The following is a 22,561-nucleotide window of genomic DNA, read 5'->3' on the forward strand; positions in this document are numbered from 1 at the left end:
TGGGCTCACCTGATCAAGTCAGTCCCACCAAAAATAACCTCCATTTTGAGGAGCTTCAAATCAACTGATTAGGGGCTTTAATTACATCTGCAAAATCTCTTCACCTTCACCGTAAAACTTAATCATGAAAGTGACATTAGGGTCACAGGTCATACCTAGATACAAGGGAGGGGACTATTCAGAGCATGTCTATCAGGGATTGGAAATCCTGGACAGGAGGTGTCTTAGAATTCTGTCTACTACTACACCTAGTAACTGGAAGCCATCCAAGAACCTGTTTCATTACTATCATGGGAATTTCCTTAGACTTTCTCTTGGGTTGGAGTCCCTGTTTCCTGGGCCCTTTGACTTCTTTCTTGATTAACTCCCTAATTTTGCAGAAGCATGTCTCAAATAGCTTCCTGAAAAGGATTGCTTGGGAAGCTAAGTTCTGTTTTGCAGACACTGGCAGTGGAATTTTCAGTTTGAAGTTGCTTTTCCTCAGAATTTTCACGGTGTGTTACTACCCTGCTTTTTTGCTTCTACTGTTGCTAGTAGTAACTCTAATGTCTTCAAATACTTAATACTTAGTATAAAAATTTGTTTCCTTCCTGAGAATTTGTAGAATCTATTTTCTGTCCCTGGGTTTCTGAAACTTGTTGATAATGTGCCTTGGATTTGGTCTGCTTCATCCTTTGTTCTGTACATTTAGACATCCCTTTCAACTGGAACATTCAAGTTCTCTAATTCTGGGGGAATTTTTTGAATTATTTTATTGATGATTTCTTTTTCTCTGATATCTGTCCTCAAGTCATAGAACAGCAATTATTCTAGAACACCCTATATGGATCTCTATCTTTTTAAAATTTTTGTCTTATTTTCTTCTGTATTTTCTATCCTATTTTCTGGACAGTTCCCTTGATTTTGTCTTCTAACAGTGTGTGTTACCATATTTTTAATGTCTAAGATTTTCTGTTCACTAAATTTTTTATAGTATCCACTTCTTGCTTCATAGAGTTATATCTTCTCTGAAGATATTAATAAAAGTCATTTTGCATATTTTCTTTCCATTGTTATTGGTATTTCAAGTTATTTTTTAAAAAGTAACTAAAGTAACTGGCAGTCCTTGACTATCTGGTCATATTTAAGGACGAGGCACTAAAAAGATAACTGGGAGCTCTTGGGGACAATGGTTGTCAATGGTGCTTTTGTCTCTATGGTGATATTTGGAAGATCTCTGAGTTGAGTATCTTCTGTTCACTTCTTTTGCAACTTAGATTTCCAGAGAAGAAACTTCTGACCTCCTGCACTGAAAGTACATGTCTGGCTGCCAAAACCCTTGAGCCATGGGAGGGGAGAAGGCTGGAGATCTCAAGTCTCATATATAAGGTTTATCTTAATCCCCATGCTTTCTACTTGGTCTGTTTTAGCATGTGCCTCACATTGTCTCATTCAAAGATCATCTGTTTATCTCCTTTACAGAATAAGCCTCAAGTCTCTGGCCAGAACAGGAGAGGGATGTTTGCTCAGCTGCCAAAATTTGGAATGGAGATATGAGGGGCTAAATTCTTAAACAGTCTTTCAACCAGTTCTTCCACCTGCCAAATAATGCTCCTTTGGAAGATTCTGCAGTGGACATTAGGTCATTTCTCTCTTTTCCCAACTTCCAGCTCAGGATTCAGCTTTCTCATGTCTGGGAAGTCATTTAACTCCCATCTACCTTCCTACTGGCCTCTAAGATTTTGTCGCTATTGTCTCCTCATTCTTTGTCCTTGTCTATTCGTATCTTCTTTTTAACATTCCTTTCCTCTCATTTAGTGGGATTCTGGGAAGAAGAGCCATGAAAGTACCTATGTGTTCAATCTGCCATTCTTAACTATTTGCATAGAAGACCATCACAATCAGAGTTTGCAAGGATAATCTCTCCAACTGATTTGAGAGCCTGTCTGGAGGAATACACTCATGAGAGAGTCAAGAGACTTTCAGGAAAAAAAAATATAAGTACATAATTACTAAAATGGAGTCATTTTAGTGGTTACAGATAAATTAATGGAGTGAAAATAGCAAAATCAAATATATAAAAATATTTGGTATATGATAATCCATTCTTTCAAATTGCAAGAAAAGGATTAACCTGCAAATTTGCCAGTTGACAAATGACTTTATAACAAATAACTAATAATTTTTATATACATATGTATAAAGCCTTCATCAGAATAAATTCTGATGGACTTCCCAGATGGCCCAGTGGCTAAGACTCCACACTCTCAATGCAGAGGGTCCAGGTTTGATCCCTGGTCACGGAACTAGATCCCACATGCTGCAACTAAATGTTCTGCATGCCTCAACTAAGACCTGGTGCAGCCAAATAAATAAATATTGAAAAAGAAATTCTGAGAGTCCCTACCACTTCTCAGGATCAGAAAAGAATTCATCTTTCAGTATTTGGTTGTATCTCTGCCATTTCTCTTTGCTCTGGTTCTCACATCTGAAGGCAGCTGGCTTTTCTGACACCCTCTGCCCACTACACCTACACGCACACCTAAGAGATCATGACAGCCTTTACCACTACTTCCAAGATCACTGAGCTCGGTATTTGGTCCACAGGCTCCCACATTGCCAGTTCTGTCAGAGGTTCTGCCACTCCCGTAAGGCCCAGTTGGAAGTGGGACACCTTATCCACTGCTCTCAGAATTCCCAGCTCTTATCCACATTGTTGTTGTTTAGTTGCTCACTCATGTCCAACTCTTTTGCAACCCCATGGATGGTAGCCCGCCAGGCTTCTCTGTCCATGGGACTTCCCAGGCAAGAATACTGGAGTGGGCTGCCATTTCCTCCTCCAAGGGATCTTCCTGACCCAGGGATCAAAGCTGAGTTTCCTGTATTGGCAGGCAGATTCTTTACCACTTAACCACCTGGGAAGCCCACACAGCTGGGAACTTTGCTCCTTCAGGGCTGGACTGCTGCCTCACTTCTTCAACTCTTTGAGCCCTGATCTTGTCCTCCCTGACTTCTCAAAACAAGGGCCTCTTCTCTGTCCCTTGAAGCAAAAACCTACACACCTCCAGAGAGGAAGCCCTGAGGTTCCAGAATGCTGTCATCCTGATTAACAAATTATCCCCAAACTTTGCATCTTAAGCAATAACAACTCTTATTTTGCCTGGAACCCCTTGACTTGGGACTGCTCAAAGGCTGAGGACTGGGATATGGAATTATCTGGAGGCTAGGACACTAACGTTTCTGGTGGCTGCTGGCGCAGAGGTCCCGGCTGGTGCTGCCAAGTCAGGAATGAGCACATGGTCTCCTCGTGTGGCTGACACATCGTCACACCATGGTGGCTGGGTTTCAAGGATCACTGTCCCGAAGAGAGAGAGCCAGGTACAGTCATAACACTACTTATGACCTAGCCTCAGAACTCATACAGTGTCCCTTCCACTACATTCTATCTGTCGACCCATCCAAAATTCTACTCAGGCTCAGAGGAGGAGAAATTGATTATACCTCTTGATAGGATTATGGCATGGTTCTAGAGGACCATGTGTGGGACTATAGTTCGACAAAACAGAATTTGCCATACCTGCCTTCCTACATTAAAAAGAAGAAGAAGAAAAAACACTTCCTTTATCTGTGTGTGAAAAGTCCACAGGCAAGAAAAGATACAGTTAATTTCTCAGTTAGGTTACCCTGCCCATCTGGTTTCATGGTTGAGCTACAAGTGCTAACAAATCCTTCGCTACATCAATTAACTCTGCTTTGCTTCAAGGTCATGGAATAAGCCCTTAACCAGCGCCAGTCACCTTGAAAATAAATGATACTGCTAACAAGGGCAACCAGACAATAAAAAGAATAGCTCAGTGTAATTCTATTTCCACTAGCACATGATCTATTAAAGATCAGGAAAAAAAATAGATACATCAGGACTTTTTCTTTGTCTAAATAAAGGTGGCCTACAAATACTCATGTAACAGGAGAAGCAAATTATTTTCTGTTTTCTTTCCAAGTAAATTACTTATATCTTACTGCTCTACTGAACTCATTTATAGAAGAACAGATCAGGTTTTTGTTTTTCTTTTAACTAGGAACATGCCACGTTATTGCTAAAATTTCAATGTTGCTCTCTTGCAGGTACATTTAGCCAAGTCTTTGTAGAGGCTCTATCATTTGATTTTCTATCATGACTATACTTTTCACAAATGTACCCATGAAAAATTAGCAATTGCCTAATTCCTAAAAGAAAACACAACACTGCAAAAAGCAATCTGCTTAGAGACTTCTAACATACAGAATAACTACATTTCCTTTATTATTATATTATCTTTGGCCACCTGATGCAAAGAAGTGACTCACTGGAAAAGACCCTGATGCTGGGAAAGATTGAAGGCAGGAGGAGAAGGGGACAACAGAGGATGAGATGGTTGAATGGCATCACCAACTCGATGGACATGAATTTAAGCAAGCTCCAGGAGTTGGTGATGGACAGGGAAGCCTGGTGTGATGCAGCCCATGGGGTTGCAAAGAGTTGGACATGACTGAGTGACTGAACTGAACTGAAAAACACTTATAATCCAAATCAAAGTCCAGGTTAATTTCAGTAACTGACGTGCCAAAATGTTGCTTGAGACTAGATTCTACAATTCATAAGTGATATATTTGCACCTGGACTAGGATGAGGGAGAAAGTTCAGTTTGCTTATAGTCTTTCTTATACCAAAGAAATAAGATTTGGACTAAGTAAGCAAGCTTTGGTCCCATGTACTGAGGGTCTTTCTTAAGAAGTGAATCAAAAAATAATTTGCTAATGACCTTAGACATAAAGTGAACCAGAGACATGGCCTATTTAACTCCCAAATCTGACTTTGATCAATAGAATTTCCTGGCAGACTTGTTAGAAATATATTGAAATAGAAACAGATTCCTAGAATCACCTTTAAAAATTTGACTAAGTCTGGTATAACATCCCAGAACCTGCATTTTAAACAATGCCCCTATTTGAAGTTTTAAAGTCTCATTTTTGGATTGTCCTCATTTTCAGAGAAGCAATGAGTTGGGAGACAGGCTGATACAAATGGACCAACTAACCCAGATGAAGTTTTATTTTTAGTTCTGACAACACAATAACGACAGAATTCACTGTAGGCCAGCCATGGTTACAAATACTTGACAAGTATTAACGCATTTAGTCCTCACAACTAATGATGTAGGTGCTATCATCCTCAACTTACAGTTGAGGAAACTGAACAACAAAGAGGTCAAATAACTTGTCTAAGGGCCCACGACTGAACCCAGGCAGTCTATGCTCATATTCACGATGCCTTGCTGACTTCTGGGAGACCTAATCACAAACACATACAAAAGTATTTGTGGCCGTGGAACTACAGGATCAAAGACCAACAGACTTGAAGTTGTCAGCTTCTCTTTTTCTCAGCCTTTTGTAGCTGGGGTTAACACTGTAGGCTCAATGCTGTGGGGATTCTGTGACAATGTAGTCACAGAGTACCAAATCCTACCACCAAGGGAAGACAGTGTAACCCAATTGTTGGCCATCCTAATTCCCATAATTCCCATTACAGCCATCATTTTTATCCTCTGGTTTCTCCACTGGGATGGCCTGGAACTATCCTGCCATCCCTACCCATTCCCAACTCTCGCCAACTCTGTCCCTTGAGTGATTGATGGGTGCCATTTCCCATAAACCCAGAGCCTTCTCTGGGGGACTCATTTACAACCAGAACGTTTGTCCTCTCAGTGACTACCACTCTGACCCAGCAGCCAGATCACATTACCTGGACACATTCCCATACCTTACCCAACTCTCATTTTTCCCTAGACTTGGTGTCTTCAACCTGACCCTAGCCCATGCCTTACAACCTTCCAATCCAGAAAGAACACACAGTTCCCCAGCATGCTTTATGGGTATTCCACATCCCCATATCTAGAAATAAGTTGATAGCTCATAAAACTATACTTACAACTTGCTCTCCAAACTCATTCCCTCTCTGAAAATGAGGACAATCCAAAAATGAGACTTTAAAAACTTTAACTTATGTATAAGTAATTATGATGCTTCTGAATTAGACATTTTCAACTTTCGCCTTACAAAGAGGGAATCTGTCAGATCTCATGATCTGGCTGTAGAAGTTTAATGCCACAAATTGACATTATATAAAATATTTAAAACATAAGAGATGTGTTATAGAAGATAAGTTCATTATGGTCCTTTTTTAGCTTATCAAGAGGTACATTAAGAAACTAGGACTTGTTCTTAGCTGCATATGCTGTATGAATGGGCATAAGGCTAAAGTTTTCATTCCTAAGCATTTGGGTCATACATAATCAGTTAGCTAGTATGCGTTTTCTTGGCCTTATTTCTTAACTGTATTTATGTACCATAGGAGGCAGCAGGAAGAAAATGTTAACTATCCATTCTTAAAGCAAAACTTGAAAGATTATGTCAAGGTAGCATGGTATGATGGAAATATTATTGGCAATGGAGTCAGGGCTCAAATTCAACTTGCAACATCCCAATGACTTAGCTTTTCAAATCTAGGTAAAGGTTCATGGCCTTATGGCATGCTAGAAGTCATGTCAGTAGAGAAGTAGACAATGCGACAGGACTCACTGAAAGGAAAGGAAGCAGGTATACATCAACCCCATCATGTGCTTTTTCCAAATATCTCAATTATATCATTTTATATCATTTTGTTTAGCGGTTTAAAACCAGTCAATCCTAAAGGAAATCAACCCTGAATATTCACTGGAAAAGTGAAGAAGTGAAGTCACTCAGTCATGTCCAACTCTTTGAGACCCCATGGACTGTACCCTGCCAGGCTCCCCCGTCCATGGGATTTTCCAGGCAAGAATACTAGGATGGGTTGCCGTTTCCTTCTCCAGGGGATCTTCCCGACCCCAGGATCAAACCTGGGTCTCCCAAACTGCAGGAAGGCTCTTTACTGTTTGAGCCACCAGGGAATTCATTGGAAGGACTGATGCTAAAGCTGAAGCTCTAACACTGTGGCCACCTGATGCAACGAGCCAACTCATTGGAGAAGACCCTGATGTTGGGAAACAGAAGGGAATGACAGAGGACAAGATGGTTGGATGGCATCACCTACTCAATGGACATGAGTCTGAGCAAACTCTGGGAGATGGTGAAGGACAGGGAAGTGTGTGGTCCATGGGGTCATGAAGAGTTGGACACAACTGAGTGACTGAACAACAACAAAGCTGTTTCAGGGATCTGGTTGGTTGAACTGGGTGGTTTTGATATTTGAGGTAGTGTTAGGTGAGCAAAAGGGAGAGGTATTCCACCATGGAATCAGATAAAAGGGTTATAGAATATTAGTTCAACTCCCCTCTCATTTTCTCATTTTCTGGCACATCAAGAGGTCACTGGGGAGAAGATAAACTGCCTTGGGTATGAATTGCCAGTTGAGCCATTTAACTTCACCAAAGCATCCCAGCTAATTCACAGAGCTTCAAATAAGGGTCACAGAAGAGCATCAGAATACTAAACTGGTCACACTGAAGGGGTTACCAAGGGAAGACTGCAGGTGAATACGTACCCTGCAGGCAGAAGTCAACAACAAACACAAGGAACCTAATGATGAAGAATTTTAAATTGTCTTAAGTTCCTGACTTCATTTAAATCTACTTAAGGAACTGACCTTTTATCAAAGGTCACCAATGAAATTCTGGACACCAGGCTCAACAGGTTTGTTTCAACCTTTTCCTTCTTTTGATTCTTCTGGCTTTGGACACATCTTCTTCCCAAGGTGTTTATTCCAGAACAGGTTTTTTTTTTTGTTTTTTTTTTTTCCCTGGTGTTCCTATTTCTTCTCTGTCCATTTCTTAGCTGTCTTTATTGCTGGCTGTTTCTGGGACTCCTAGTAGATCCAGAAAATGTGAGAGTCCATGATTCCCTACCTGCCTAGTTTCTCTCTCATTCATTGCTTTTTCTCTCATTCCCATTTATGTCTTTGGGCTCTCCCATTTTCCTTTCTTCCTATCCACAGCGTTTTCTCTCTGTCTCCTCCTTATGAGCCAGACTCAAACTTTCCACCATCTTTGACTATGTTTTCTTGCCTAATCCAATCTGTTACGCATCCCATCCTTGTTTCTCCTGCCACTTCAGTCATCCAACAAATATTTATTGAGTTCCTAGTGTGTGTCAGATATCTGGATACAGAAGCAGATAAAACAGAAAACCAAATCCTGCCTTTGGCATGTCTCTATGACCACCACGATTGCCATCACCATCATGCTTGTGGTTCCCATCCTCAGGACCAGAGGCAGTGTCTCCCTGCCTCCAACCTGTGCTTTGTTCATTTTGGCTGATAACACACAGAATGTAAAAATTTTGATCATTCAAAAGAGAAACTGGGAAATAATGCAGAAGAGAGAAAAAAAAAAAAAAAAACAAAACAGTAGAAAGAGGGAGAAGGACCTTGGCCCAGTATAACTATGGAGTTTCTTCCAGCTCACAAATCATATTCCTTTCGTTAAATCTTTTGGGTTTACATAGAAAACTGGCTAATTGTGATGTAGGAGGCTTTTTTTTTTCTTTGAATGCCACTGGAGGTGTGGCAGTGCTAGGCAAAGTTATGGTCAACTTGTACTTGTGGGGTGAAGGGGGTGAGGAGATGGGGGCCGGTGATGTAGTTCAGAAGTGAAGCACTACTCAGGATTTTCAAGGTGAAAATAAACTGGAGAGGAAGCAGATCACCCTCTGTATTGTATGTCACCATGGATTTCTCTGCCACACAGAAGGCGGCTAAGTTCAACACGTGTGCATTTCACTGGGCTGACTGTTCTTTTTAATTTGTTTATTGAAATATAGTTGACTTACAATGTTGTGTTGATTTCTGCTCCACAACAAAGTGATTCAGTTATATATATATATATATATATATATATATATATATATATATATATATATTTGTATTCCTTTTTAATAATCTTTTCTATTATGGTTTATCACAGAATATTGAATATAGTTCCCTGAGCTCTACGGTAGAACCTTATTGTTTATTATCCTATAAATACTAGCTTGCAGCTGCTACTCCCAAACGCCCAGTCCTGCCCTCTCTCATCCTCCCTTACCACTGGCTACCACAAGTCTGTTGTCTATGTGTGTGAGTCCATTTCTGTTTTGCAGATAAGTTTATATGTCTCATATTTCAGATTCCACATGTAAGTGGTATCATAACGTGTTTGTCTTTCTCTTCCTGACTTACTTTAATTAGTATGATAATCTCTCTAGGTCCATCCATGTTGCTACAAATGGTATTATTGTATTCTTTTTCATGTCTGAGTAATAGTCCATTGTATATGTGTATCATGTCTTTTTCACCTTTTACCTTTCAGTGGATATTTTGGTTATTTCCATGTCTTGGCCATTGTTGATAGTGCCTGTATGTATCCTTCCAAATTAAACTTTTGTTCAGATAAATGCCCAATAGTGGGATTGCAACTCTATTTTAGCTTTTTTGAGGAACTTCCATACTGTTCTCTCTAGTGGCTGCACCAATTTACATTCCCACCCACAGTGTAGGAGGGTTCCCTTTCCTATATATTCTTTCCAGCATTTATTATTTGTAGACTTTTTGATGATGGCCATTCCGCCTGGTGTGAGATGATACCTCAGTGTAGTTTCGATTTGCCTTTCTCTGATCATTAGCCATGTTGAACATCTTCTCATATACCTATTGGCCCCTATTCTTTAATTGTCAAAATACCTTTTCTTTCGACAGCTATGTGTGAACCTGGATGCAAGTTTGGTGAGTGTGTGGGACCAAACAAATGTAGATGCTTTCCAAGATACACCGGGAAAACCTGCAGCCAAGGTCAGTACTAGAGACCACGGTGGTGATACAGACCTACCCCAGGGCTTTTAGAAACAACTCAGGCAGTGCAGTGGTGTTTGGGACACAGTATACCACTCAGGATTCTGTAGTTTGTAACTCCGATCTTCAAATGAAAGTGGTTTCAGAATGAGATTTTTCAATCAATCTCTTCTAGAAAAACGTCAAAGTCCTTCTGATGCTTTTGTTAGGATGCCAGATGAAAAACATTATTTTCCCTCTGAACAATAATGTTTATTGTTATTTTAAGCTGAGGAAACAATGCATATATTTTATTTAAGAAAATCCAACAAAACAAAAAGATAGAAATTAAAAAGTGAATGTGAACACCCACAGTCCATCCTCCACCCATAGCTAAGAGTTTGACCTCCATCTCTGCAGTTTCTTTTCTGTTATACTTACAAATATGGATATTTCTCAAGGGCATTTTTGCATGTCAGCACACAGAGAGCTGTCTCATAATTTTTAAGGCTGTTTCCTAGTCTCTAGAGCAAATGCTTGTGTCATTTACGTAAAAATACTTTAACCACTATTATAGAAGTTGTCCTCAACGTTTTGCCACTACAAATAGCACTATATCAGTCATTATCCTATGCATATCCTTGCACCTTTGAGTATTTTTATAGAGTGAATATCTAAAAATGGAATTGTTGGGTTGAATGACATGCATATTTTTATTGTAATTTATATATTTTGAAAGGCAATTTATGACTTTTGTCATAGGCTGTTTATCTGAAAATATTAAGAACAGTGGTTCTTAAGGTGGCCAGTTTTGTCCCTTAGGAACACTTGCCAGATACAATACATATCCCTAGTTAGATTTAAATTTTATTTTCAAATGCAATTTCACATAAAAAACAAATAATTTTATAGTGTATGTATGTTGTAAATATTGTATGGGGCATATGTACACTGAACAAATATTAGTCATTTTTCCGAAATTCACATTTACCCGAGCATCTTGTATTTTTATTTGATAAATCTGGAAGTCTTACCCCCGAGGTTATCTGGCGGTGCCTGGAGACATTTGGAGGGGTTACTACTGGCACATGGTGGGTAGAGCCCAGCTGAACATCTATAGTGCACAGGGCAGCCCCCTGCTAAGGGTGATCTGGCCCCAGATGTCCACAGTGTGGAGGAGCCCAGGCACCAAGAAACCTGTGCTAATTAAGAAAGGGTTCCCCAGTTCTATAACACAGGTAAGCAACGAGCAGAAAATCCAGTTCAGCTGCCCTCAGGAAAGAGCCCTGCCAGGGTTCTAGAAGGGAGAATGGAATTCCAAAGAAAGCCAGGGGTCAGCCCCAGTCTGTCCCCCCCACCCCCAGCTCACTGCCAAGGACACATGTTCACATAGCCTTTCTCTGTGCTGGCAGACCTGCAGGCTCAGGGAGGAGACTCTAGCTCTCCTGTCCCCACCCCAGGACGGGGGCCAGCACCGCCAAGGGGCTCCTTAGAACCGTGTCCACAAGGCTTGAGGGAAGTGCGGCAGGAGCCATGCTCTCAGAATTAATAATTCAACCATGTCCCTTAGCAGAGCTTTTCCCACCAGAAGACCTGGTTTTCCATATGTCTTGGATTCTGTACCAAGATACCTTCTCAAGAGAGTTGGAATGGAGAAGGTGTTTTTTCATGCTGCTTTTCAAGTCCCGGCAAAGTATTCACTTTGAGGGAGTGTCCAGTGGCTCAGATGTGGGGCTGTCTGGCTTCTCCCCACAGCCTCCCTGCCCCAGGGTCGCCTGATCAAAGTCCATGTATATCCACTGATGGCCACAGATCTCAACCCAACTGATGTCTTTCCCCAAAATGCTTCTTGCAAGAGACGCTTCTGACTTAGCGCCAAGTGATGGAATATCCCTGGCTTTCCTGTTATGTCCAACCAGCATTATTTGATTCATACATTTGAAGCAGTTAGGATCCATACAGGAGATGGTAGTGTACAGGGGACTGGCAGTGGAGAAGGGGGTTCAAGTGTCCAACTAATGTACTGGAAAAATCTCCATGTAAGGTTCTTTTCAGAGGTGAAAGCAGCCACTTACTTATTTTCCAGAACGGCCTTTGCCTGTTACTGTGCTGAATTTTGGCCTTACATGGAATTTGGTTCTTTTCTCCTTTCTATATCTGCCTTGGGAGAGTTATGACATATGGCACCCACATCACCACGTGCCCAAAGACGAAACCCATGATGGCTTTACAAGTTTTTTTCCTTATGTATCATTTTTTATTTTAATAAAAGCTACTTCATTCTTAATGTTTCATGTTTTAAACCCTGAAAAGCTCAGAGAAGAAAGCCCCTCTCAATCTTCCCAGGAGGTAACCATTATAAACGTGTAGAGCCTGGTCTCCCAAGGTTTTATTTTCCCTGCCTGTGCCACATTGCTTGCAGGATCTTAGTTGCCCAACCAGGGATAGAATGCAGACCCCAGCTGTGAAAATGCTGAGTTTTAACCACTGGAATGCCAGGGAATTTCCCTAGGCAATTTTTCCTATGCTTATTTTTTAAATGTGGTATCTATATACATATTTTTGTAATCTTTTTGTGTATCAGCGTCCTCTGAGCACCTTGATATGGGATTAAATACTGTCCTGTGACCTGACCACTAGTAATACCGGCCTATCAGGGCTCGCTCAGGAAAGGTGTGAGACAAGGCCATTTGGCCATCATGAGGCCGCTCAAAATAATAATTGAAAGGAGACTGTGCTGTTGGCATCTGTCACAGACTACCTGGAAGAGCTTTAAAGGCAGCAGTATCTAGAGTGTGTTTTAACTTTTTATTCCAGTAGGAAACACAAAATTGTACACCTGTCAACAATGTACAACTGCATGAATGCTCAAGAACACCCATGTAGCTGGCATTCAGATCAAGAAATGGAAACTTAGCCTCCCTGCAAACCCCTCATGCTCCCCCCCATCACTTGCCCCCAGCCCCCAACAAGGGACTGTAGGTTGTCTCTCACACCACAGAGTCACTGTGCCTGGATTGTTTCGTTTCTTTCACTCATGCCTGGTTTTCAGTGTGTGCATTTGTGTCCAGCTTCTCCCAGTCAGGATCATGTTTGTGAGTTTCATCCACAGTTGTTTGTACTTGTGGTTTGCTCAGCCTCACTGCTGTACAGTGTTCTATTGTGTGAGTGTACAAGTCATTTTTCCATCCTTTTCAGAGGAGAGATTTGGATTCTTCCTGGTTTGAGGCAATTCAGAATAGTGCTACTGTGATCATTTTAGCATGAGATTTTTTGGTGGTTTAGTTGCTCGGTCATGTCCAACTCTTTGCGATAGCCCGCCAGGCTCCCCTGTCCATGGGATTCTCCAGGCAAGAATACTGGAGTGGGCTGCCATTCCTTTTCCAGGAGATCTTCCTGACCCAGGGATCGAAACCAGGTCTCCTGCATTGCAGGCGGATTCTTTACTGACTGAGCCATCAGGGAAGTCTGGTGGGCATGTACCCACGTTTCTGTTGGACATCTGCCCAGGAGTGGAATGGCTGGCTCACGAGTGTCTGTATCTAGCTGCCACACAGTTTTCCAGAGTGGTTGTGCCTATATTTGCACTCCCTTCAGCAGTGTAAGATGATTCAGTTTGGTCCACATTCTCACCAACGCTTTAATGATGGTCGGAGAAGAGGCGAGTCACCACCATTTGTACCTACCTCCACAGCTGGCATCCAGGGAGGCCAACCCCGTTCCACATCTGGGTGTTTCCTCCTTCAGTTCACCTTTCTCCATTTCCTGACTGCCCCCTGCAGATGTGAAGGAGTGTGGATTCAAACCCAGACCGTGCCAACACAGATGTGTGAATACACACAGTAGCTACAAGTGCTTTTGCCTCAGCAGCCACATGCTCCTGCCGAACGCAACATGTTCCAGTAAGTTTCAACAGCTGGCCTGCTCTAGGTCAATCCAGAGGCTTGACCTTTGCCATATAATGCTTGGTGCAAAGTTAAATTAAGTTATTGGAGGGGAAACACCCACCCCAAAAACTCTCACATCACCCTAGACTAAAACATCTTTGCACACTTATTTTTTTCAATTTATTTATTTTTTAATGGAAGGATAATTGCTTTACAGAATTGTATTGATTTCTGCCAAACATCAACATGAATCATATATATATATATATATATATATATATATATATATATGTTCCCTCCCTCTAGGACTTATTTTAAATTGTAGTAAAATGCGTATATTGTGCAATTCACCATTTTGACAATTTTAAGTGTACTTCAGGCATTTTATACATTCACAGATCAGATCAGATCAGTCGCTCAGTCGTGTCCGACTCTTTGTGACCCCATGAATCGCAGCACGCCAGGCCTCCCTGTCCATCACCAACTCCCGGAGTTCACTCAGACTCACGTCCATTGAGTCAGTGATGCCATCCAGCCGTCTCATCCTCTGTCGTCCCTTTCTCCTCTTGCCACCAATCCCTACCAGCATCAGAGTCTTTTCCAGTGAGTCAACTCTTTGCATGAGGTGGCCAAAGTACTGGAGTTTCAGGTTTAGCATCATTCCTTCCAAAGAAATCCCAGGGCTGAGCTCCTTCAGAATGGACTGGTTGGATCTCCTTGCAGTCCAAGGGACTCTCAAGAGTCTTCTCCAACACCACAGTTCAAAAGCATCAATTCTTCGGCGCTCAACCTTCTTCACAGCCCAACTCTCACATCCATACATGACCACAAGAAAAACCATAGCCTTGACTAGACGAACCTTTGTTGGCAAAGTAATGTCTCTGCTTTTGAATATGCTATCTAGGTTGGTCATAACTTTCCTTCCAAGGAGTAAGCATCTTTTAATTTCATTTATACATTCACAATGTTGTGCAAACCATCACACTCTCCAGAATATCTCCGTCACCCCAAAAGGAAACCCTGTCCCCATTAGCAGTCACTCTCCACTCATCTTCTCCTCCACCCCAGCCCTGCATTCTATCTCTGTGGATTTGCCTGTTCTGGCCTCGTTGTTTTTAAATAAAAAGACTAACTGAGGGGAAAGATACATTGAGTCTCTCTGTATATTCACAGATGAATTAGAATTCTTCATGAAAAAATAAGCATACTGAAAATGTAAGCATATTGTTTCAGGAAGGTGATAAATCTCAGTTCCATCTCAGGACATCAGTTCTTCCCACCAGCTATCCTTTCTCATGCCCCATGCTCAAAGATTAGTGACTCTTGTTGGAAGTCCATTCCAGTTCACATTCCTGGAAAGAAAAGCCCTTCTTTGATAAAGAGAACCCATGTCCTGTGGGGCCTAAATGTCTATATCCGTGCATTTATTGAGAAGGAAGGCTTTTCATGTTTTATGTCGCAGCTGAAAAGCAAATCCATCTGCCCTGCCACCCCCAACAAGCCTGCAGCTTGTGCCTTCTGCCAGCTTCCCATGGATGCAGGGTACTCTGAGTCCCCAGCCTGTCCTGGGCTCTCCCAGCCTATCCTGGGCTCTCCTAGCCTATCCTGGGCTCTCCCTCCATTGGTTGTAAACTCCGGGCTCCTGCATAGCTCACTTCCCCAACCCCAGCCTCACCCATGAGCTGCTGGCTCCACGTGGCAAAATGCCCCAACACCACTAGAGTCTCCATTAGCAAGCATGTTTAAGAGATAAAGCAGGCATTCAGAGAGTCTTTTTATTTTTTTTATTTTTTTGAGTATTTTTTTTAAATTTATTATACATTAAACAGAAACCCCCAAGAAACAAATACGTAGCTTAATGAATCCTTATAAAGCCAGCATCCATGTAACCACTACCAAATAGAACTTTGCCAGAACTACCCCCTTCACCCCCCAGCCCCTTGGGAACAACTGTCCAGGGTTTTCTAGTCATCACATAACATTTTTAAAAAGATATATGCTAATGGATGTTTCTGAAACATTCCACGAAAGCATTTTTAGTGCCAAAAAAGATATCTTTCTCTAAATGGAAGAATCAAATGAGGTAAATTTTGAAGATTAATTTTGAAAGTAGACAACTAAAGAGAAAAGGAATAAACTAGAAATATAACCATTGGTCAGTGTTTGCTACGTTACCGTGGCCTGTGTGTCTGTCCTGGTACCCTCTTTGTCTATTACTATACATGTGAGGGTTGCCTCTGCCTCCCTGTTTATAGCTTCCAGTGGCCAGGTGGCCCTGAATGTCTCTCACGGATGCTGATTTTATTTACCCAGCCCTTTGCAGTCTCTTTCGTCCAGCTGGTTGACTGGCATGTTATAGATGCGGGTGTATAAAGAGAGGACATTCACTGTGCTCCCCTGTTATAGGCACTTTTGATCCATATATACTGGAACCCTACTCGGGATATGTGTTTTCGTGAGACACAGCCTATTTAGCAATGCGTGACAGAAAAATCAAACTAAATTATCTTTACTTTTAAAAGCTGGAGGCAAGCAGTTCCAGAACAGGTCAGCAAGGACTCCGCCTCTGCCATCTTCAGGGTATTGATTTCATCCTCATGCTTGTGGCCTTGTGGTCACAATATGGCTGCCCTAGCTCCAGATATCACACACACATCAAAGGTGGGCAAGACCAAGGGAAAAGGAGCGATGCCGGGAAACAAACGCCTCTTTTGTGTCCATCGTTTTGTCATGCAGCAGCATCTTTTCCAGAAACTCCAGCAGACTTATCTTAATATCTCTTTGGCTATAACCGAATCATATGGCCACTCCCTTGTTGCTGCATGGGAAGCTAGGAAAAAGATGTGTAACTGGCTTTTCAGCCTCAGTAATGGGAATGGCTTTTGGGTAGCTGATCAGCCTTATCTGCTGCGTGTTTTAATACACGCACCTAAAAGACAAGGTTTAATGATTTGAGTGACTCTCAAGGAGGCTAGATATGAATGGAGAGATGGGTAGAATTGGCACTTCTTTACCCTATTTATTCAAATGAATCATCTCCATCAGAGGTTGCATTTCAGCCAGTAGTAGAGATCAGTCAGGTGACGTAAAGGATCTTGTATAGGAAGAGAGAGAGATGCCGTCTTTGGTGACTGAGGGGTGCATGCTCTGCCTAAAGACAGTCAGGTGCAATGCACTGGGCAACAGAATCAACCAGGGGGCCAACAAGACACCACCCCTGCACAGATTCCATTTGGATCTCCATCTGGGACTCAGATGATGAAGCTTATCCTCTGATGCCATCCCACGTGTTACATTTCATGTCTCAGGGGTCAGCGATCGTTCCTTAGTGAGCATTTTTTATCATCTCCTGGGGAAAAGGCTAACCTGTGCCTCTTTTCACAGACTCTAGGACGTGTGCCATGACCAACTGCCAGTACAGCTGTAAAGACATGGAAGAGGGGCCACGCTGTCTGTGTCCATCTCCGAGCCTCCGCTTGGCCTCCAATGGAAGAGCTTGTCAAGGTAGAGTATATGGAATTACCTCCTCCCCTGACTTCTCCCTTTACTCCATTCCTCCTTTTTCATCCGTCACAACCTACTTGTTGACTAGACATCGAAAGTTCCTGAAATAACAGATTATGTCCATTTCCATGACAACATTTATAGCATGAATGTTCTGGATGCACTTTGCTGTGCTAGAGGAAACACTTTTCTATAATTTGTTGGGTTGCCTGATGCCATAATGGAAAAAGATACAAGTAATTTTATTTTTGTATATTTACCCTGCACTTTTTACTTCAACTACCAAGTTGTATACACTCTTAGTGTACTTAACTATATTGCACTAAAGATAGATAATATTATGACCAAGTTAACACATAGCATTATTATGGGATGTCAAACCAAACAGAATGTTGAAAGAGTTGTTAATCTTTTTTGATGGAAGCAAGCAAATAGCACTATGACTTAATATTCTAACTTCTGGACTACAACAGAAATACTTTTCAGTTGAGGTGGTTGGTGTTTATTTACCGTAAATGTATTGATACATAACTTGATAAACCACATTTAGAAATCTCACTCAAATAGATCCTAAATCAGTTAACCACTTTAATAGAAGTCTGCATAAATTAAAATTTTGGTTCTGCTCTTTGAGAGGAGGCAATTATTTAATTCAATTCATAGGGTTTCGTGCTCTTCAGTAAAATCAGATTTATGTCAAGGCTAATTCTTGACCAAATGAATCCAAGTGTTCACCCACCTCTTTGATTTGTCGAGTGCCATTTGTATTGGAGGAGAAACTTGATGTACATGAAAGTGATCCCTGAAAAATAATTTTGGTCAATCCAACACTTACTCGTTAATTATATCAAGAATGCAAAAAGAACACTAAGCCAGCACCAAATTTCTTGTTTAACCACTGTTTCAAAATAATGATGGCTCCAAATTTACTTGATTTGACATCTGAAAGTTAAGGCAAAGTCTGAGTCTTAATGGTTTGGTCAGCATAGCTGTCAGCCCCTCGGTGATGTGACTTTCCATGGCAGCAAAGGAAGGAAGCCTCTTGTCTCCTAAGTTGCATCATGGCTTCATTCCACCTGACCCATAATTTATGTATCAGTACATTCTTTAGATACCATGTTTCTGATTTGGGACAATATGACAGGATTTGGAGGCGGTTGCTCATGAAATAATTCTTTCGTAAAATGCAAGCTTTGAATGTTTGTGTATTAGGTTTGCCATGCAATATCCATAGCTGGAAGAATATTAATTCTTTCAGCAAAATGGAGTGTCTGTGTACCAAGTGCCACCGTATGTTCCCTGCCCCAGAAAAGGCAGGGCCTAATGAGAGAGAAAATGTGAATAGAAGTAATGCCATTACAGCAAGATAATACCTCTAAAATAAGCTGTACAAAGTGATAGAAATCCAGTGAATGCGCCTCAGGGATCCAGAACCCTTCCCGGAGGATAGGACATTGGTAGCAGAATAATCAGAGTTTTCCAGTGAAGAAACCACATGTGTTTGTGCGTGCTGTGTGCTCTGGGTGCGGGCACAAGCGTGTGTTGGAGGGAGGGTGCTTTCTTGTTGTGTCTGACGTGTCCTGGTTCTCCATCCTAGACATCGATGAATGTGTCTCTGATAAAGCCTTCTGCCCCTACAATCGAAGATGTGTGAACACATTTGGAAGCTACTATTGCAAATGTCATGTTGGATTCGAACTGAAATATATCAGTGGCCGGTACGACTGTGTAGGTAAGAAACCTATAGGCTTTCTTACAGGTATTTATACATCAGTTCAGTCTATTAGTTGAACCATCTACTGAACTGACCAGCTTAACAACACAAAGAAAGCTATATTTTTCTAAATTTTTGTCATTTGGGAACTCTGATGACATGAATTACATGAAGCCAGGTTAATCAAAGTTTAACGTAAAGAATCGCAGTCTCTGTAGCTCTATTATGGAGAGAAATAGCTTGAGATGATTTTGTGGGTTTTTTGAAAAAAAATTGATTGGTTTCATTTTGATTATATTTTTGGTTCTATTTCCAGGTATAGCTAAAAGTGCTGTTACTTCAGTTGTGTCCAACTCTTTGTGACCCTATGGACCGTAGCCCTCCAGGCTCCTCTGTCCATGGGATTCTCCAGGCAAAAATACTGGCATGGGTCGCCATTTCCCCCTCCAGAAGGTCTTCCCAACCCAGGGATTCAACCTGCATCTCTTATGTGTCCTACATTGGCAGGTGGCTTCTTTACCACTAGCACCACCTGGAAAGCCCTGAAAATGAGGACAGTGAAGCATATTTATATTTGATAAAAGGAGGCATAACAAGTCCTGCTTAATCTTGACCTCAGTGGCCCTTGCCTAAGTCTCCCTCAGGAATGGATTTAGAAAAATGAATGAAGGAGATGCAATGTTCTCTTTCCTCGCTCCTCCTTCAACCCTCCCATGGTTCCAGCTCTATGTCCCCTAAGATGTTCGCTTTCTGGGGTCATCAAGATGACTCTATGATAAGACTGAGGTATCACTCAGCTCTCGGCCCGAGATGGGTGAAATCAGAAATCCTGTCCCTTAGGGAAGGAATTCCAAGTCCCAATGAGCAAGTGAAGTGGGGTGTTTGGGGAGCCCTTGCACGGCTTCCCATTGCCCTTGAGAGAGCATGAATGGGGCTGGTCCTGCAGACATCTCGGCCCTCTGGAGATTCCTGTTTACATAACGTGCCCGTGACACACATGTGTGCGTAACACGGAAAGCTGACAGCAGCAGGGAAAATAGGGTTTCTTTCCACCCTAAGCTCAGAGCTGACCAGGACGTGTCCTGTGTAATCGTGTTGGGGAAATATCCATTCCTGGGTTTTGAACACATCATATGAAGCCTCCAAAGCTCTTCCCTGAAGCCTAAAGGCCATCTTAATCCTGCTTGTAACATCCCCACTTCTTGTGAGCTGGGATCCTCCAAGATGCTCCAGAACCCACCATCTCTGGGGTCCAACTCCAGGCTGTGTCACAGAGTTGGAGCTTGTTTCCTGAGACCTAGAGGGAGATGCCACAGGACAGGGTGGGAGTCCACACGGGGAGCTGTCAAAGGAAGCAAATCCTTGTGATTTAACAAGTGATTAAGATCAGCACCTGAGCCCCCTTGTGGCTGAGGAAAAAACAATAGCCTAGGGGACCTCCCGGTGGTCCTGTGGTTAAGACTCTGCACTTCACCTGCAGGGTGGCACAGATTCGATTCCTGGTCAGGTAACTAGGATCCCACATGCCACATGGCACGACCATAAAGAAATTAATTAATTAAACAAGCAAACAATAGCCTGTTTTGTGTGCATATTCCCCAGGCAAGAATACTGGAGTGGGTTGCCACTTCCTTCTCCAGGGATCTTCCCGACCCAAAAATCCAACCCATGTCTCCTGCATTGGCAGGTGGGTTGTTCACCACAAGTGCCCATGGGAAGCCCTCGAGAAGTATAGCAAAAAAGCGGGAAGGAAAAGAAGGCCAAGGAAGCTGTCACATGGGTGGAATTCAGTAAACTTTCTGAGTCTAAACCCAACAGACGAGCTCAGACCGGCCTAACCCCTGCTCCTGGCAGTCTGTGAACAAAAGGTTCACATTTTTCAGATGATGTCAGTGCTTCCTAGCCTGTCTTCTTCTTTGTGGGCAAGGAGTCCCAAGCCCTTCCATCTATAGAATTTACTTTCTGATATTGTTATTTAGTGGTAAGTTTGGCCGACGACAATGTTATGCAATCAAGCCCGAACAACTTAGAGATGTCAGGAGCATTGATAAGCAGAAGAGGAGGTTTCTGTGGGGGAGGTGAGCTGCAGACACCCTCCCACCATACCAAGCAGCAAGCAAAGCCCGGGATTTGGGCCAAGGCATCAGGCATCCTCAGCGCTTCTCAGTTCCCTGGCCACATAGGGTTCACTGGCTGGGTGGAGTGGTTGGCCCTGGAGTTACTCAAGTTCAGGGGTTAGTCTTTCAGCAAGTGCTGTTACCACAAGATGATTCTTGCGACTGTTCACATTTTCAGATATAAATGAATGTGCTGCGAATACCCACACGTGCAGCCTCCATGCCAATTGCCTCAATCCCCAAGGATCCTTCAAGTGCAAGTGCAAGCAGGGGTATAAAGGCAGCGGACTGCAGTGTGCCCGTAAGTGCACTTGGTCACCGCATCTTGGCTCTTCCCTATAAAGCATTTGCTCCTTGTCTCCTTCCTCCCTTCCTTCTCCCTGCTGCTTCCCCTCTGGTGTGTTGGGAGCAGAAGGGGAGCAGGATGCCTGCATACAGTGTTTGGAAACTTAACTCCGCCTCTGACTGGTCTTCTCAGCTAATCAGACCACACCTCCTGTTCTCACAGAAGTTGTAGGCACTGCACTTAAAGCACCGCAGGGATTCTGAAGGGTCTTCTGCTCAGGACATGTTTTCAAATACTGAAAATAAAATTTGAGGACGATGACACTGAGCAAATGTATCAGTCAGGAGAGGCTCGAATATGGGGCAATAACAAACAGTCCTGAAGAGTCAGTGGCTTAGAACCGGAGAAGGTTTTTAACCATGTGAGTCAGGACTTTTTTCAGAACGGATAACAAAAAAATGTACAATGACGCGAACCTCCCTTTGTAATCCTCCTCAAGCCTCTATTCACTTTTTTTTTTTTTTTTTTTTTAAGTAGAGTCAAGTCTCATGGTTTCCGCTGATGAATTCTTTAATGCTTAGCTGGTAAACTCTGAAACACTCAATGAAAACATCACTGCTGTCAAAAGCTGCAACAATAATCACAGTTTCTTTTGCCACTTGTGCTATACCCAGAGAGAGTTGTCAGGGCATTTCTTGTTCACATTGTCACTTAGGAATGCAGGCTGACAGAGGTCCCACTGTCTTATGGTATCACGGTGTCAATCCAAGGCTGAGGGTTCATCACAGCAGTTAAAGAAGTGTGGACGATCATGATTAAGCTTGGAAGCAGGGGAGAAAATATATCTAATCCTGTCATGCATCCTGAAAGAGAAGAAAACTAGAAATCATGGTGAGCACCTGGAATATCCTCCAAGACCAGCCACAAAGATTACAGGTCATTCACGTGCCTGACCAACTGTGTCCCACTCTGTTTAGTCACCTGGGCTTATCCTTTGATCTTGTCCCTTTTAGCATTGGCTCATTGTGTGCCAAGACTTGTTGGCCACCCTGACTCTACTCTCTCATAGATGCCTTAGGAGCATAGCCACATATTCCAATAAATATGGCTGTAAGTCGTCCCTGGACCTGTATCTTATCCTGTACCACCACCTGGCTGATATTCCTGATGACAGCAGAGCTGAACTCAGTGATGGCAAAAATAAACAGCCAACACACCATGATGGACTCTGAGCACCACACTCATAAAAGACTC

General features: G+C 42.4%; 1 protein-coding gene across 1 annotated transcript in view; it reads left to right on the top strand.

Moving 5' to 3' along the window:
• Positions 1 to 9,729: 9,729 nt before the first annotated feature.
• Positions 9,730 to 22,561, top strand: part of EGFL6 (EGF like domain multiple 6) — a 393,771-nt gene continuing 380,939 nt past the window's right edge. The window contains exons 1-5 of the mRNA XM_055563751.1: positions 9,730 to 9,820; positions 13,582 to 13,701; positions 17,071 to 17,190; positions 18,788 to 18,922; positions 21,200 to 21,322. Coding sequence (XP_055419726.1) covers positions 9,730 to 9,820; positions 13,582 to 13,701; positions 17,071 to 17,190; positions 18,788 to 18,922; positions 21,200 to 21,322 — 589 coding nt within the window. The remainder of the gene's footprint in view (positions 9,821 to 13,581; positions 13,702 to 17,070; positions 17,191 to 18,787; positions 18,923 to 21,199; positions 21,323 to 22,561) is intronic.

The sequence above is a fragment of the Bubalus kerabau genome, chromosome X (genome assembly GCF_029407905.1).
Source record: "Bubalus kerabau isolate K-KA32 ecotype Philippines breed swamp buffalo chromosome X, PCC_UOA_SB_1v2, whole genome shotgun sequence".
NCBI classification, from domain to species: Eukaryota; Metazoa; Chordata; class Mammalia; order Artiodactyla; family Bovidae; genus Bubalus; species Bubalus kerabau.